The 13,895-nt window shown below is 54.1% G+C and overlaps 4 protein-coding genes across 4 annotated transcripts; 2 read left to right on the top strand and 2 right to left on the bottom strand.

The window, feature by feature from the left end:
- Nucleotides 1-847: 847 nt before the first annotated feature.
- orlA (putative alpha,alpha-trehalose-phosphate synthase subunit Tps2) lies at nt 848-3,797 on the bottom strand (the record flags this gene model as incomplete). Its single annotated transcript, XM_056650960.1, has 3 exons — nt 848-1,014; nt 1,077-3,318; nt 3,375-3,797. The coding sequence occupies 3 exons, from the start codon at nt 3,795-3,797 to the stop codon at nt 848-850; spliced, it is 2,832 nt and encodes a 943-aa protein (XP_056515810.1).
- A 638-nt stretch (nt 3,798-4,435) lies between these two features.
- On the top strand, nt 4,436-5,983 carry NUU61_000375 (uncharacterized protein; the record flags this gene model as incomplete). The annotated part of the gene is made up of 1 exon (XM_056650959.1): nt 4,436-5,983. The coding sequence occupies one exon, from the start codon at nt 4,436-4,438 to the stop codon at nt 5,981-5,983; it is 1,548 nt and encodes a 515-aa protein (XP_056515809.1).
- A 491-nt stretch (nt 5,984-6,474) lies between these two features.
- On the bottom strand, nt 6,475-11,941 carry pld3 (phospholipase D; the record flags this gene model as incomplete). The annotated part of the gene is made up of 3 exons (XM_056650958.1): nt 6,475-10,806; nt 10,857-11,269; nt 11,317-11,941. 3 exons carry the CDS (start codon nt 11,939-11,941, stop codon nt 6,475-6,477), a joined length of 5,370 nt encoding a protein of 1,789 aa, XP_056515808.1.
- A 751-nt stretch (nt 11,942-12,692) lies between these two features.
- NUU61_000373 (uncharacterized protein) lies at nt 12,693-13,854 on the top strand (the record flags this gene model as incomplete). The annotated part of the gene is made up of 2 exons (XM_056650957.1): nt 12,693-13,065; nt 13,133-13,854. The coding sequence occupies 2 exons, from the start codon at nt 12,693-12,695 to the stop codon at nt 13,852-13,854; spliced, it is 1,095 nt and encodes a 364-aa protein (XP_056515807.1).
- Nucleotides 13,855-13,895: the final 41 nt, after the last annotated feature.

Here is a 13,895-nt window from a genome sequence, read left to right as displayed (position 1 = left end):
TTTTTTTTTTTCAGAATAAGTTTCAATCCTGGGAAGAATTCCAGTCAGGGAGGAACGCTAAAAAGAAGAAACGGAGTGAGCCATTCTATCACCGTGTGCCTCAAAAAAAAATCCATATAGCCCCACGGGGTTTGTACCGATCAGTTACGGCAATTCGCTGAGATGACCGAGTGCCCTACGCCCTTCCGATGGCAAGGATCCACTTCCGACAAAAGTCGTTCGGATATCTTGTTCATCACGAAAGATTACCTAGAGACCTCGACACAGTCGGGATACATGGAAACTAAATAGACTCATGAAGACATAGACTCGGCGAAGTAGATATCCATGCTATAGAGTGCTTACATGGGGGCAATTAAATATTCGGCGAATACTTCGGAATCAGTGCCGGGTACATACGGCGGTTCGGTACTGCCGTACCTGCAAATGCCATCCGGGGTTGCCCCGCAGACCCTGACATGTCAACATCCTCTAGAGTGATTATTCAAGGCTCATCTATGACGTTACAATAAAAAGGCAGATTGTGACTGCCGACATCCCCTCGGTGCGCCTGCGACTTGCCAGTCGAGAAAAGCCAAAGCCAAAAAAAAAGCGCAAAAAATAGAAATAAAACGAGGGGGAAGTCCAAGCCAGTCCACGGTCCAAGCAAGAAAGGGCCTGCATATGTGGTGGCAGCAACAGCGGGGGCTTGTCTTTTCCCAACCCCGAATATACACAAGAAAGGCCATTTCCAACATGTTGAACAAGTCACTTGGAAGAAAGACAAATGGGCGGACATCCCGGGCTGGCGATACCAAGACCGATCCGGGGAAATTAATTTTGACCGAACATTGACTCCCACAAGACCTCAGTAGTCCTGGTTGGAGCTACTATACAGCATTTGGATTGTCCCAATGACATCGGCGGGCTCGAGAAGGTGCCAGTTGGCGTCCGTCTGCTTCGAGCTGGCACCCACAGTGACTGGATAGACGTGATCATGCGGCAGATCGAATTTCTGCAAAGCCCGGAACATATCTAGACGGCGCCAGTGAGTAACTTGAAATCCATACACACCTAACGGGATTCCCATCACATACCTTCGTCGGTGAAGTCATCGCCCAAGCACAAAATAAAGTCCGGAGCTTTGCCAGGTGCCGTGCCGTATTCGTTGACCAGCCGCGTGGCAATGAATCCTTTGTTGACAAACGTAGGCCGCACTTCAAGGTTGGCCTTGCCCGCCATCACCTCGACGTCCCACCGCTTGGCCACCGTCTCCTCCAGAGCCTTACGGCACTCACGGGCTTGGAATGCACCATACTCTGGATCAGCCCGGCGATAATGCCAGGTCAAGGCCACCCGTTTCCGCTCGATGAAGGAGCCTTGTGTCCGTTCCGTGTAGTGCTGGAACACCTCCACCACTTCCTTTTGCCAGCCCATGTCCGTCCTCTCAGCCAGATTCTCCCAGTCGTCTGATCGCGGCTTGCGGATGAAACACCCATGTTCGGCGCTCAGCCCCAGTTCCGGGATGTGACCCATCCACTCATCCAGAAAGGCTTGATCCCGTCCGCTGATGATCCAGACGGCATTGCGTGGGTCTGCCGCCAGGCTCTTAATGGTGCGTAGTACCCGGTCGGACGGAATGGCCGCTTGTGGGTCTTTGACGATTGGCGTCAGCGTGCCATCGTAGTCGAACATGAAGAGCCGTCGCCGTGCTTTGCGGTACTGCTTCAGCAATTTCCCGCGGTCGAGCGCCGGTGTGGCAACCGATTGGTCAAACGAGGAGAGGTTCGTGAGGAGGCGATTCAGGTATTGCCGAGACCACATCGCAACAGTGTTGGTGACCACATGTCTGTACAGCTTCAGATGTTGCTCCTTGCGCTGGTCTGGAGGCATCTTCAAGGCCTGGTCAATGGCGCCCGCCACGCCCACAAGATCCCATGGGTTGATGTGAATGGCACTGGGCAGCGTGCCCGCCGTGCCGGAGAATTCGGAGAGGATGAGGGGACTGTGATTAGTCTGCTGGCAGACGATATATTCGAGACTGGTGGTGTTCATGCCATCCCGCACCGTGGTGATCAACCCAACGTCCGCAACGCGCAACAGCGCAAAGTACTCGCGCTGGGAGAGGTACTGCGGATAATACTGCACGGGCGAGAAGCTCAAAGACCCAAAGCGGCCATTGATCGTGGAAACCAGATTGGAGATCTGGCCGGCAATCTTGTTTTCAGGGTCTTCTTTCTCTTCCTCCACACTCGTCGGGCTCGTCACTTGGATCAGAACCACTTTATCACGCCATTCAGGATACCGTTCCAGGAAGATTTCAAATGCCTGTAGCTTCTGTGCGACGCCCCGAACACTGTCCAGCCGGTCGCGCCCGACGATGATCTTACGCCCGGCATAGAGCTTGCGGATGCCCAACACTGTTTTCTCGATATCCGGGGCACCAAAGGCGGCCCTTTGGATGGAACGTGCATCAATCCCAATGGGAAAGACATCGACCGCGACGTGGGCCCCATAGGCATCCACGCCGACCGAATTGGAGTCAAAGCCCAGCACGCGCGTGCAGCACGAGGAAAAGTGCCGAGAGTAGGAGAAGGTCTGGAAGCCGATCATGTTGGCGCCGAGCACGCCCGTCAACACCTCCTTGCGCTTCGCTAGACACCGCACAAACTCGCTGCTAGGAAAGGGAGAGTGCAAGAAGAACCCCACATATATATTGGGGATGCGCTGGCGCAGTAGACTGGGCAGCAAAAATAGGTGGTAGTCATGGACCCAAACAACATCTCCTTCTTGGTAGTCTTGCACAATGCGATCCGCGAACAGCTGGTTCAACCGAATGTAATCGGCCCACCACCGTCGCTCAGATCGGCCGTCTGTCGGACCATGCTGTTTGTAGTGCAGCAGAGGGTAAAGCTCACGCTCCGCGTATCGTCGCCACCTTCCTTGGTCTTTGAGTAGAATGGTGTCTTCGGGCTCCTCGGATGCATCGGACAGCCATACCGGGAGAATCCGGCCAAAGCGCCCTGAACTCAACTGACCATCGAGCCGTTCCCGATCTCCCCGAGCGACATGAATACCCTCCAAGAGCGGATGTGTTGGTGGTTGTTGGCTGGTATTCACTGGGACCGGGGCAGCGGCCTTGTTGAGTGGTAGGGATGTGGTGCCAGGAATCTTATCCGCCACATTGACAAGAATTTGCTGCAGCGGAATCTTGGTGTCCAGGACCGGCTCCACCTCTCCGGTCCAGCCTACTAAGGTGTGAGACCAGCTCGTCTCGTCAGAGGCAAGGTGAGCGAAGGAATCAAAGAGCGCCGATGTGCCGGATCGTGGGTTGAGTGTCTGTTTCCCCGGGGGTCAGTTAGCCGGTCCTTGTCATGAAGGTGTTGTCCACGTACCCAGTCTGATCCTGATTTGAAGTAAAGCTTGTATGGGATACAAAAGGCAGCACTGATCAAACGACCACTCAGGTTGAGTCCCGGATGCTGTACGCGCTGATCGACATCGGGCGAGGCAGGCAACGTCTCGGACGTCAAACTCAACCGGCGCAACAAGTCCATCCCCGATGATGTCCTTCTTGCTTCCTGTGGTGGTACCGAGCTGAGATCGGAGGGGTCGATCGAAGTCTGAGCTCCTGGGATATTGGCAAAGTACGAGGGCGCATCGGTCTCCAGTTGACTTTCCTTATCGGCATCCAAGGACGGAGTCGCATTCGTGGCTTGGGTGTACGCCTCGTCCTTCAAGGCCTTGAGCCCGGGTCCAAACAGCACAGGATTTGGCTGGCCATCGGGAACCTGTGCGGGGCTCTCTTGATCGGACATGACGACAATTGGACCAGGGAAAAAAGAAGCAATTCAACTGCACTGGTCAGAAGAGCTGCAATTGTCACATGCAGAGGCCATAGATCATCCACCAAGCCGACATAGAGGGGAAGGGATTCAAGGAAAGGTACCTCAGAGTAGGGGTCGATAAGACGGACTACGGACGCCCGACAGCCATGCCAAAGAGGAGAATGGAGGGGCACAGAGCGGTGAGATCAAGCCACCATGAAGATAAGGGAGCCGGTCAGACGGTAGATATCCTTGGTTTTCTGCAATTGGGGTGCCGTAGAGACACAGAGACACAGAGAGAGAGATGGAGGGAGGGAAAGAGAAGGAGGGAGAGGTGTGCGTGATGCTGAGTCTGCTCTCAACCCTACGTCATGATCTTTGTCTTGGGAAGTTCATTCCAAGTCTTGAAATATACAGATACTATTGAAGGAGAAAATAGGGAGGGGGAGAGAGACAGAGACAGAGAGAAAAGTCTCGAGATGGTCCTGTCTCCTCCATGTAATTCTCCCCTGGTGTGTCATTGCAAACCGACGTCCCCTCGACTTCTCTGAAGAACTTCCCGCCTTAGTCAGATTGTGCTTTCTCTCTCCAACTCTGCCTGATCAGCCCAGTCATGCGCTGATGCTGCGATGCGACCGTCCGGCCTTCCTTCAGCCGTGAATCGCCTTTCCTTTCATGTTCGCCCATTCCATGCCTCGTTCGCGCCGGCCAAGACCCCCGATGTTTTCGCCAACAGCCTCCGCCAGACATTGGCGGCTCATCGCTCCTCAAATCGAGCTCGCCTTATCCGAAAAATAGTTCCCCGAACAGATCGCCCCGACATTTTTCGGCCGGAGATTCCCCCAGAGTGTCGCGCAGACTACCAACCGCGCTTGGAACCGACCTTGCCCACGCCCACGCCCGAACAATCGCAGATCGCAAACCCGCTGAGCAAGCGACATCAACGCAGATTGAGACGCAGCAGCAGTAGCGGGGTGTCTCGAATCCCGAAAGACCGACCTGCAGGACATGCGATTCAGAGCGCCGACACAATCAATGGTCGTCCAGAGCAGCAGCCGTGGTTGAGGGAGCTGGGGCCATTTCAGACGAATGGCGACGGTTCAACGCACTTGGACGCGGAAATCCGGGCGTTGGAGCATTATTTAGTGCCTAGCTCCCGCGAACAGGAGCAGATAGACCGGCTCAGAGTGGAGGTCACTTCCTTTGTCGAGGCAGTGGTCCCGCACACGCCCCAAGTCATTGGTTCTCGCGGCACCGGCCTGGCGCTGGCGCATTCGAATCTGGACTTTCTCCTACCGTTTGAGGATCTTCCGCGATCCCTCGACCGGGTCCGGAGGCCAAGTGCCACGCGGCCCCAAATCCGAGATGCCCATACAGACCTTCTTCGCCAAGTTGGATTCGCCTTGCGGCGCAGTACAGCGTTTGACAACTTCGTCCATCGACATGGGAAGCATGGCCCGATGTTGACAGTTCGACATCGGCCAACCGGACTAAATCTGTCGTTCTCCTGCGGCGAAGGTGTCCCAGCCCTCACCGAGTATCTACGGGATTATCAAGCCGAGTATCCCGCTCTTCGGCCCCTATATGTAGCCACGCGAACACTATTAGAGGCGCGGGGTCTCTTTGGGGCTCCCAAGTCAAGCATCGGGCCAGACGCGCTGGCCATACTTCTGGTTGCTTTCCTCAAAATGAACCACGGCCGATTCTCCGGCTACCATCGCTTGGGCGACCAACTCCTGGCTCTTCTGCAGCTTTACGGCACCGGTATCAACCTCCAAGATGTCGGCGTGGCCGGCGATCCGCCCGGTTTCTTTACCACGGAGACGCTGCGGTCGGTTCCAGATGTGGATGAGCCCGCCTACTGTCGCGGCCAGCGATCCCTCATCAGCGCCAAGCGCACTGCAGCCGCCAAGGGGAATCTTCCCGCTGCGCGGCGGCCGTGTATTCAAGACCCGACCCACTATATGAATGACCTTGGCCGATCATGTACTCGCACGCCTGAGCTACAGCGTGCCTTGGCTGCCGCGTATGAGCAGCTTTGTCTCGCGTGCAAGAACTGGGCGAACGACTCGGAAAATATGCCGAGTATCTTGACGACTGCCCTCCAGGCTAATTTTGAGCCGTTGGAAAACCTGCGAGCACAAATAATGTGCCCTACAAGGCGTAATCCCTCATGAATACGGCGAGTGTGCGGTTGGGGCAATAGCAGGTCAACTCTTTTGTACATATATATCTCTACCTATACGTAGAACCAATTCTCTTCTCATCTTCTACTTAAGATCAACTTTTTTCAATATTGTTGAATTATTTTATTTCACGTGGGATTGAGCTATAGCGAAACCACGCAACACTTGTCTGTTCATGGTCGACAGATATAGAGAGCCCAAAAGAGATACTGGGCCAAAGGTTAACAAGAATCTAAAAGAGTAGCAATGCACCAAGACAGAACGAGGCAGGCAAAGCGCGAGACTGTCAGCCACGCAATGAGAACATAGCCCCAAGACGCCGGCTCGGTGCACATGAGAGAATGAGGTAGATTAGTTGCTATTCCTCCGTCAGTACTCGTGCTCTCGAATTTGTCCCAAAAAACGGGCGAGGGACTTACTAGATCTCCAGCGGCGAAATCTGGTCCAAAGCATAGAGCCAGTTTCCTCCTTGCTCCTCTTTCTCAAGCCTGTGGTGAAACATTGTCAGTATACACGCCAACCTGTCCACGACAAGCAGCATTCAAAACGCACCATTCATACGGCCAAAGAATCAGGTGGCCCTGGACCTTATTCAGAAGATCCTCGGCGCGTTGCATATCCATTACCTCGTCGGAAGCATGGAAGTCTCGCTTGGAGCCAATTGTCGTTGCTCTTCTTCGCCTTCGCCTCCGTGACTGAGAAGTTGAATTCAGATTGACGGCTTCGGAGTAGTCGACATGGGCCGAGTTGGATCGAGGTTTCTCGGCATCGTCCCCGGTAGGGCCATTTTCTTCGCTATGTCGATTCTGCGTGCTACTCAACAGCTGTGGGTCTGAGGCCGCTCTGAGGGCGGACTTCTCATCGATAGAAGACAACGTCTCCTGCTTCACAAGTTCGGGCTGAGGACGATCGGATTCGTTTCGGATGGCGCCGGATGCAACGAGTTCGGCCTTTTCATCAATCGTCTGAGGAGTTTTGGTGTTTGCCGTCGGTCCTTCAGTCTTTGGACTCACGACGGATGACGGGGAGCTGACTGTGGCAGTAGTACTGGAACCAGCTCCAGGACCATTTTGTCTCTGGGACGGGGATTGGAACACCTTGCTGCGTTGCTGATGTTGCATTTCTGCGAAGCGCTCCCCATACGCGGCATACTCCTTGTATTCTTTCCAATTCTTGACCTCGCTATCGGGCATGCACCGAAAGACTGACCGAAAGATTTTGGTATTCTTCTCAGCGACAGCTTGCCAGGTGTCCAAGTAGAAGCTGTCATTCACCGGGTCTCTCATGCAATGTTTGTCGACGAAGATCCGTTTAAATTCCGGGCCAAGTGGCGGGTATTTGGAGATATCGTGATTCTCTTTGGAAACAATCAAGCCGCTACTGCCGGTCTCAGATTCACGGCTAGACGATCCCGAGGGAGCATGACCATGCGATGAGCTATCCGGGTGGCCGTTGGTCTCGGAATCACGCGGCGTGTCGGTGGAAGATTCTTGTCTTGTATCCCTGCGGGCTGATGTTGCTCGAGATGGTTTGCGCGGCGACGGCTGCTCTATAGAGCCCTTGCCTTCCGAAGAGATCGGAGAGACCAACGCTTCTCTACCATTCATCATCATCTGCGAATCCCGAGCGACACTCAAGCCGGCTTGAGTGGCAGCTTTCAGGTGGTCGGTGCCATCCCCATTCACATCCTTCTGGTGATCAGGATTGTCCGTAACTCGCGGGTCGGCAGTGAGCTTCCGGTTGGATTTGAGGTTGGGGTTGTTACCCTGCTCCCAGTCGACATCATGATTGAAGCTATGCATCTCCTCCGATCGAGAAAGGAACTCGTCTTGAATGCGATGCCGACGTTCTATCATTTCCCGCTCGTCCTGTCGCTCTGCGACGGAGGATTCTGACCCATGTCGCTCTCGATCGTTGGCCGGGCGGTCCTCTTTCTCTGCGACCTGGATCTTGCGAAGCTCTTCTTCGGTGGCAAAATCATGCTCCAGAAGCTCATCAACATCGATTCCCAAATGCTCCCTCATCAAGCGCATACGCAGAGTGTGCGGGAACCGCCCAACAAGATAGGGCTTGCCGTTCATGGTAGACATGATCATGTCCGTATCCCGAACAACCGATGCAACTTCCGAGTCTCGCGATCCCAGCATGGAACGCTCGTTGATGTTTGCAGATCCAATGATTGCGGCACGATCGTCGACGACCATGCACTTTGCATGGATGTAGAGTTGCTCGGTAACCAGCTGTTTGTGTGGCCCAATCTTTCCCCAGGCCCGCAGACTAAAGAATTGGATATAGTCCTCCGGTTCAATTCCCAGAGCACGCAGGCGACCAAAAATCGAGGTTTCCCCACGGCAGATGCTGCGGTACTGACACTGCATAATTAGACGCACACTCGTTCCGCCCTCACTATCCACGGTATTCTGGAAACCCGGCATCAACGGGATGACGATAACGGCGCGCCATGCTTCCTCATTCTTGGCCGCTCGGACAATGCGCTCCACCAAAGCATCTCCGATGGAATTCTCAATCTTCCTGCCATCAATTTCGCAGGTGCTGATGAAGAATTGGTTCTCAATGTAGACAAAATGTTCAGACTCCTCGATCAACTTGACGTAGGCATTCATGATGCTGTGCTCGGTCACATCAGGGGTTCCCGTCGACCACATACTGCTAGAGCGCAGGATCTGCACCTCGCAGGTTCCGTCCAGCCCCAGAGCTTCTAGGTCAGCAGGAACAAAGTCTGGTGGCGGCAAGAGGAATGGAGTAGGTCGTGTAGGCTTCCGCTGGCGAAGGATATAGTTCCACCGCTGAACAAAATGCCGAGTGAGATCCCGGGCGGGTTGTCCCACCACATGCATCGAGATATCATGCCAAGGCATCCGCGGCACGACGTTACGATCATACATTTCCTCGTACGGCTTGTCCAAATCATAGAAATCCTGGATCCGAGGGTTGGAGTAGTCCTTGCCAGGCCAAAGCTGGCAGTTGTCTGCATCCTTCGATGTGTCAGTGGTTTCAAAGCCTGTGGGTTTGTCGTCAGTCAGTTGATGCTGAGGGGTGTCCCATCGCCCAAAACAGAGATCAATGCCTCCGACAAAGGCCAGTGTGTGATCGATAAGACACAGCTTTTCGTGGTGGGCCCAGAAAAAGGTATTCTGGCGGAACTGGTTCGGTGACCGTTGGACGAAAATGTTGGGATGAAGGTCGAGAAGCGAGAACTTGGAGTACTCTGAATCAATGGGAATGGCCGAGTTGATGTTGCGGTACATAATGACAAAGACCTTGACGCCCTCTCGGGCTTTCTGTTGTAGGAGACGATCCAATCGCCATTTCTGACTGATGGCAGCAGGGCGTCTCATGTACAACTCCGGGCTCAACCACCAGTCATGGATATAAATTACATCCTTTGCCTGGTTGATTGCGCGCGATACAACCCACATATGATCGCGTGCGTCGACCAGCCACTGCGCAAAGCAATTCTGTCGTACCGGAGCAAAACTATCAAATCGATTTGGTCGCACCCACGGGGTGTTGGCGGCCATAAAACGGATCGAGTCCTCAAATTGCTGAAGCTGACGCTCGTTTCGAGCTAGCAATTTCAGCTTGCGCTCTGAGTTTTCGAGCCGGAGAGTGTGGTGTTGAGGGTGTCTCGCGGACTGCTTAGCTGACTTGGCTAGATCCTTGGGCTTTTGGTTGCGGAGACTGATCTTCTGTGTTTGGATCTTGAAATAGGGATCCACTAAGAAGACGTCGTAGATGCTCATCTCCTCGGGCGAATCCACGCAAACAACGTAGCTGTGCCGAACCAGGAACCATTTGGGAGAGTGTCGCTTCTTGATAAGAGACGGGGTCAGGGCCCTGCGGAAATCAAGACCCTTCGACGACTGGATGATCAGAAAACCTTCCTTGCCATGATAACTTCCTTCTGCTGCGAGACGAACCCCGAGAGCGGACAACTCGAGGAACTTGCACAGGCGATTGCTATCTGCTCGGAATATTAAGAAACGAATCATATTTTGCAAGTAGACCTCGAGTTTCTTGCGTTGTCGTTCTGGATATGTTTCTCGTTTGCCTCCGGGGAATCCTTCGTGTGTGGATGAGGGAGCTGCGACGGACTCGCCATCATGGGGATTGGTCACACTGGATTTTCGGCGAGCGATGGGCGCTGAGGGCCGGCGTTGGTGTTGCTGGCTCTGTCTCCTCTTTTTTCCAGCCCTTTCGTTTCCACTCATCGCCTCGGGGCCAGTTTCGTATCCGCCATCTTCGTCCTCATCCTCGAACTCGCTCTCAAGGCCACGCACGCCGCGCAGATAGGGGAAAGCGCTCCGAGGAAAGCGAGGAATGCTGGGGCTGTTTTCGCTAGTTCGCAGCTGGATATATTTCTGGGTCCCAAGATGAAGCTTATACTTCAAGTGCAGGTTGGCGAAATCTCTCAGGGTTCGAAAGATGATCCATTTCATTCGCGTCATACCACTCCCATACTCCATTTCGATACGGAACACCAGGTGGCGATCGCCAGAATGAGAATCGATGCGACTGTCTGTAACACGAACCTTCAGCTGCTCCAAGAGAATCGGAATCCTCTTGCTTCCGTGCTCATCCCGCTGGAACGCACTGGCTAAGATTAACGCAGCGGGAACGGCAGATGCCAATTCAGCAAGTAGCTCTGCTGATTTCTTGTTGTCCACAGTGTTGTCTGGTTTGCGTCGCTGGCCGATTAACTTGAAGCCCGCTTTAATCTGCCTCCATCGCTGAGCACTGGCACTGGTCCCCCGTTCGTTTCGATGCCGTCTCCAGGTTGCTGCGAGACTACTCTCAGCATTTTCCGATGGCCCAGTAAGGCCCGTTAGCCTTCTCAGGTGACTGGGTCGTTGTTCGTCTTGTGCATCTTGTTGTCTTCCACTGTATGAAAGACCGCGGGAACTAGCCCAAGCCCCCTGATCCGTCGGTTGAGCCTTTCACGGCCTTCGTCTTCGGATACGCCCTCCCGCTGTTGAGGCATAAAGTCCGTAGTGCTTGCTCGTCGGGGGAAGAGATTAGAGCGATAGTTTTCAAAGGGTGCAAATGAGGATGCCAAATGAAAGGACGGTCGGCGTGTAGTTTTGGGAGTCGTGGGCGCTGTGCGGGACACGTCCTCTTCCTCATTCTGGCGCATCTTCCGCGGTAATTTCCTCTTTTTCCGACTACCGCGCTGTTCTCCGCCGCTCTCTTCGGCATCGGCATCGGCATCGGTATCCTCTTCGGGCAAGGGTTCAGGGAAGCGAAATTCTCCCCTCTCTCTGAGCCAGGAGTCACCACATCACTCGGGGTTGGCCGAAAGTCACCGATTGTTGCTCCGCTCGCCGATCGGGAATGTGACGCAAATGGGGGCGATGCGGCGAGCGATTTCAGCTTGGTGAGCAATGACTGCTTCCCTTTCAGAGCCTGATCTCCTTCTTCGCCATACAAGGAGGACGGCCGGGAGGGCGGCCTGGACTGCGGTCGTGACTGGGGCCGGGAATGGGGCAATTCGAGGCCCTCATTATCAGTGTCTCGAAATTGTACACTGGGGGCACGAGACGGGGGAGACATTCCAGGAATAGACAATTGATGTTGATGACGACTCGATGACTGGGGCTGATCGTACGTCGACCGGTTCGGCAATCGAGTGCTCAAGGACGGTTTATCTTTTGGTGGGCTATGCGGTGTTTTCGATGGACACAGATTCTCCTTATCCCCTTGTACCCCGTCAACCTCCCTCGACAGCTGCTGATTTTCGGGGTCCACATTTTCACCGGAATTCTCTGCTGGTGAAGTCTGGTTGATTGACGCAGGCTGCTTGGCTTCGGTGGGAGAAGGGAACGGCGATGCTAATTTCGGTCCATTCGAGAGGGGCAGAGGCTCAGGTTTCTTCGACTTCGGCTGCTCCGAGCTTCGCTCAGCCTCCCTATACGAAGAAGAGGCCGACATGGCGTCGGGTGGTAGTGCTGGTAGGACTTCGTCATTTCCAGCTCATCGGGGGTTCATTGGGGCATAGACATACATGTAGATCAACCAAGACCCTAGCACAGGTGGTCAACTTCTTTCACCGTCATTCTAAAGCTAAAGGCTGAGAAAGTCAAAAGCAACAGTGACCAGAGACCATGAGCCACGCGACTGACATTAAAGGAGTGCTGTTGAAATAGTTCGAGCCGCGGTGGAGTTCCGCCCCATCAAAATCCAACTGGAGAAAGGGCCCGCTAAGCAGCCAAGAAGTGAAAAAAAAGGGGTGGAGGAGATGTCGATCGCCGATAGTTTGAATCTGTGCACTCCAACAGGGGGAATATGTCGAGTCCCAGATCCAACTGCCTGCGTATATCTCCGTTGGTTCCCCTGGGCAGAAATTCGGTGGCCTCAGGTATACATCACGTGCCACTGCACCGCCACAGCGCGTGGCTTGCCAGGTACATTGGAGTATATCACAAGAGCAGCGCTAGAATATGCCGTGAGAGGTAGGTAGATGTCGCTGTTATAACCATGGATGTGGTACATAGTTTGCAGTGGTCGTAGGGTGGCAGCCCTGGAGAGCGCGGCTAAGACGAGTCCCTCGGCTCTTCATTGTATATACCCGAGTCGCACTCGGTATCCTTCACTTCCCCGCCATCTCCCGCCAGACCCCAAGCAAAAGCAAGACTAATTCTTGGGATTGTTTCATTTCCGCCAACCTTCACTTTTGTTCACGATGACCGATCCATTGAAGACGTTCGACACTGCGGGCCACCCCAAGCCAACGGCGGTGTCCCAGAAGGTCTATGCGATTGCCGGCATTCAAGTCACGGTTTTTGGACTCGAAGAGCTCCGGTCGCAGACAACGGAGGTTGCCTGTCTATGGCTCCTTCATCCTCGATTGGCGACCCAGGAACGCATGACTGGCATTGCAACATCTGCCATTACCGATTGGAATGGCAAAGTCCAGAATACTCCCTCTGCCAAGGGCTTGATTGCTGTTTCCTTTGACCAGCGAAATCATGGGACCAGACTCGTTGACCCATTGGCGAACGAGGCTTGGAGACAAGGAAACCCGCGTCATGCGCAGGATATGTTCTCTATTTTCCGTAAGTGCTGTTGGCCTGCCTCAGAGTCCACAGGTGGGATGTTCTTTTTACTAAACGAATTGACCAGAGGGCACCGCGCGAGACACTTCTCTCCTGATGGATTACCTTGCATCGTTTATTTTCCCCAATGGTGAACATCAGATCTCGGAAAACCTGGTTCTAGGTGTTTCTCTCGGCGGGCATGCCGCGTGGAGCTGTCTGTTGCATGAGCCGCGCATTAGCGCTGGAGTGGTCATCATCGGCTGCCCGGACTATATCAATCTGATGGCTGACCGTGCACGACTGTCCAAACTTCCATCATGGACAAAGAGCAACCCCCCTGGATCTGAGATCCTGGGCTCCGAGGCCTTTCCAACCACGTTTTTGGATATTGTCAAGCAGTATGACCCTGCAAGCCTTCTTCTCAGCTATGTGGATTGCGGCTCCTCGTCTAGTCCCTTGCGCCAGGGGCCGTTGCCTGCTCCCACAGAACAGGAACAGGATGTGCTCCGGCCCCTTTTGACGCGTTGCTTGGCTGGCAAACGCATTCTGAACCTGTCGGGTGGAGTCGACAAGCTCGTTCCGTATCACCGGGGCGAGGGTTTCCTAGCATGGTTCAAGCAAGCCATCTCACCCACTGGCTGGTTCGGGGACGGTGGAGTAAGCTTTGAAGACATTATTGACGAGAGCGCGGGCCATGAAGTGACCGCCAAGATGGTCGACGAGGCCGTTCGTTTCATCAGTGAGACGCTGGCGACAAGCGCCGAGGGTGTTAGTGGCAGAGGATCCGTGCGGGAGTCAAAGATTTAAACATAGACATGTAGAATCCCAAGTACTGACCAATTTGCATT

This window comes from Penicillium alfredii (assembly GCF_028826965.1).
Source record: "Penicillium alfredii strain IBT 34128 chromosome Unknown utg000001l_segment0_segment0, whole genome shotgun sequence".
In the NCBI taxonomy this organism is placed as follows: Eukaryota; Fungi; Ascomycota; class Eurotiomycetes; order Eurotiales; family Aspergillaceae; genus Penicillium; species Penicillium alfredii.
The sequence above is the reverse complement of the archived record's forward strand: the minus strand, read 5'-3'. Positions and strand labels throughout refer to the sequence as shown.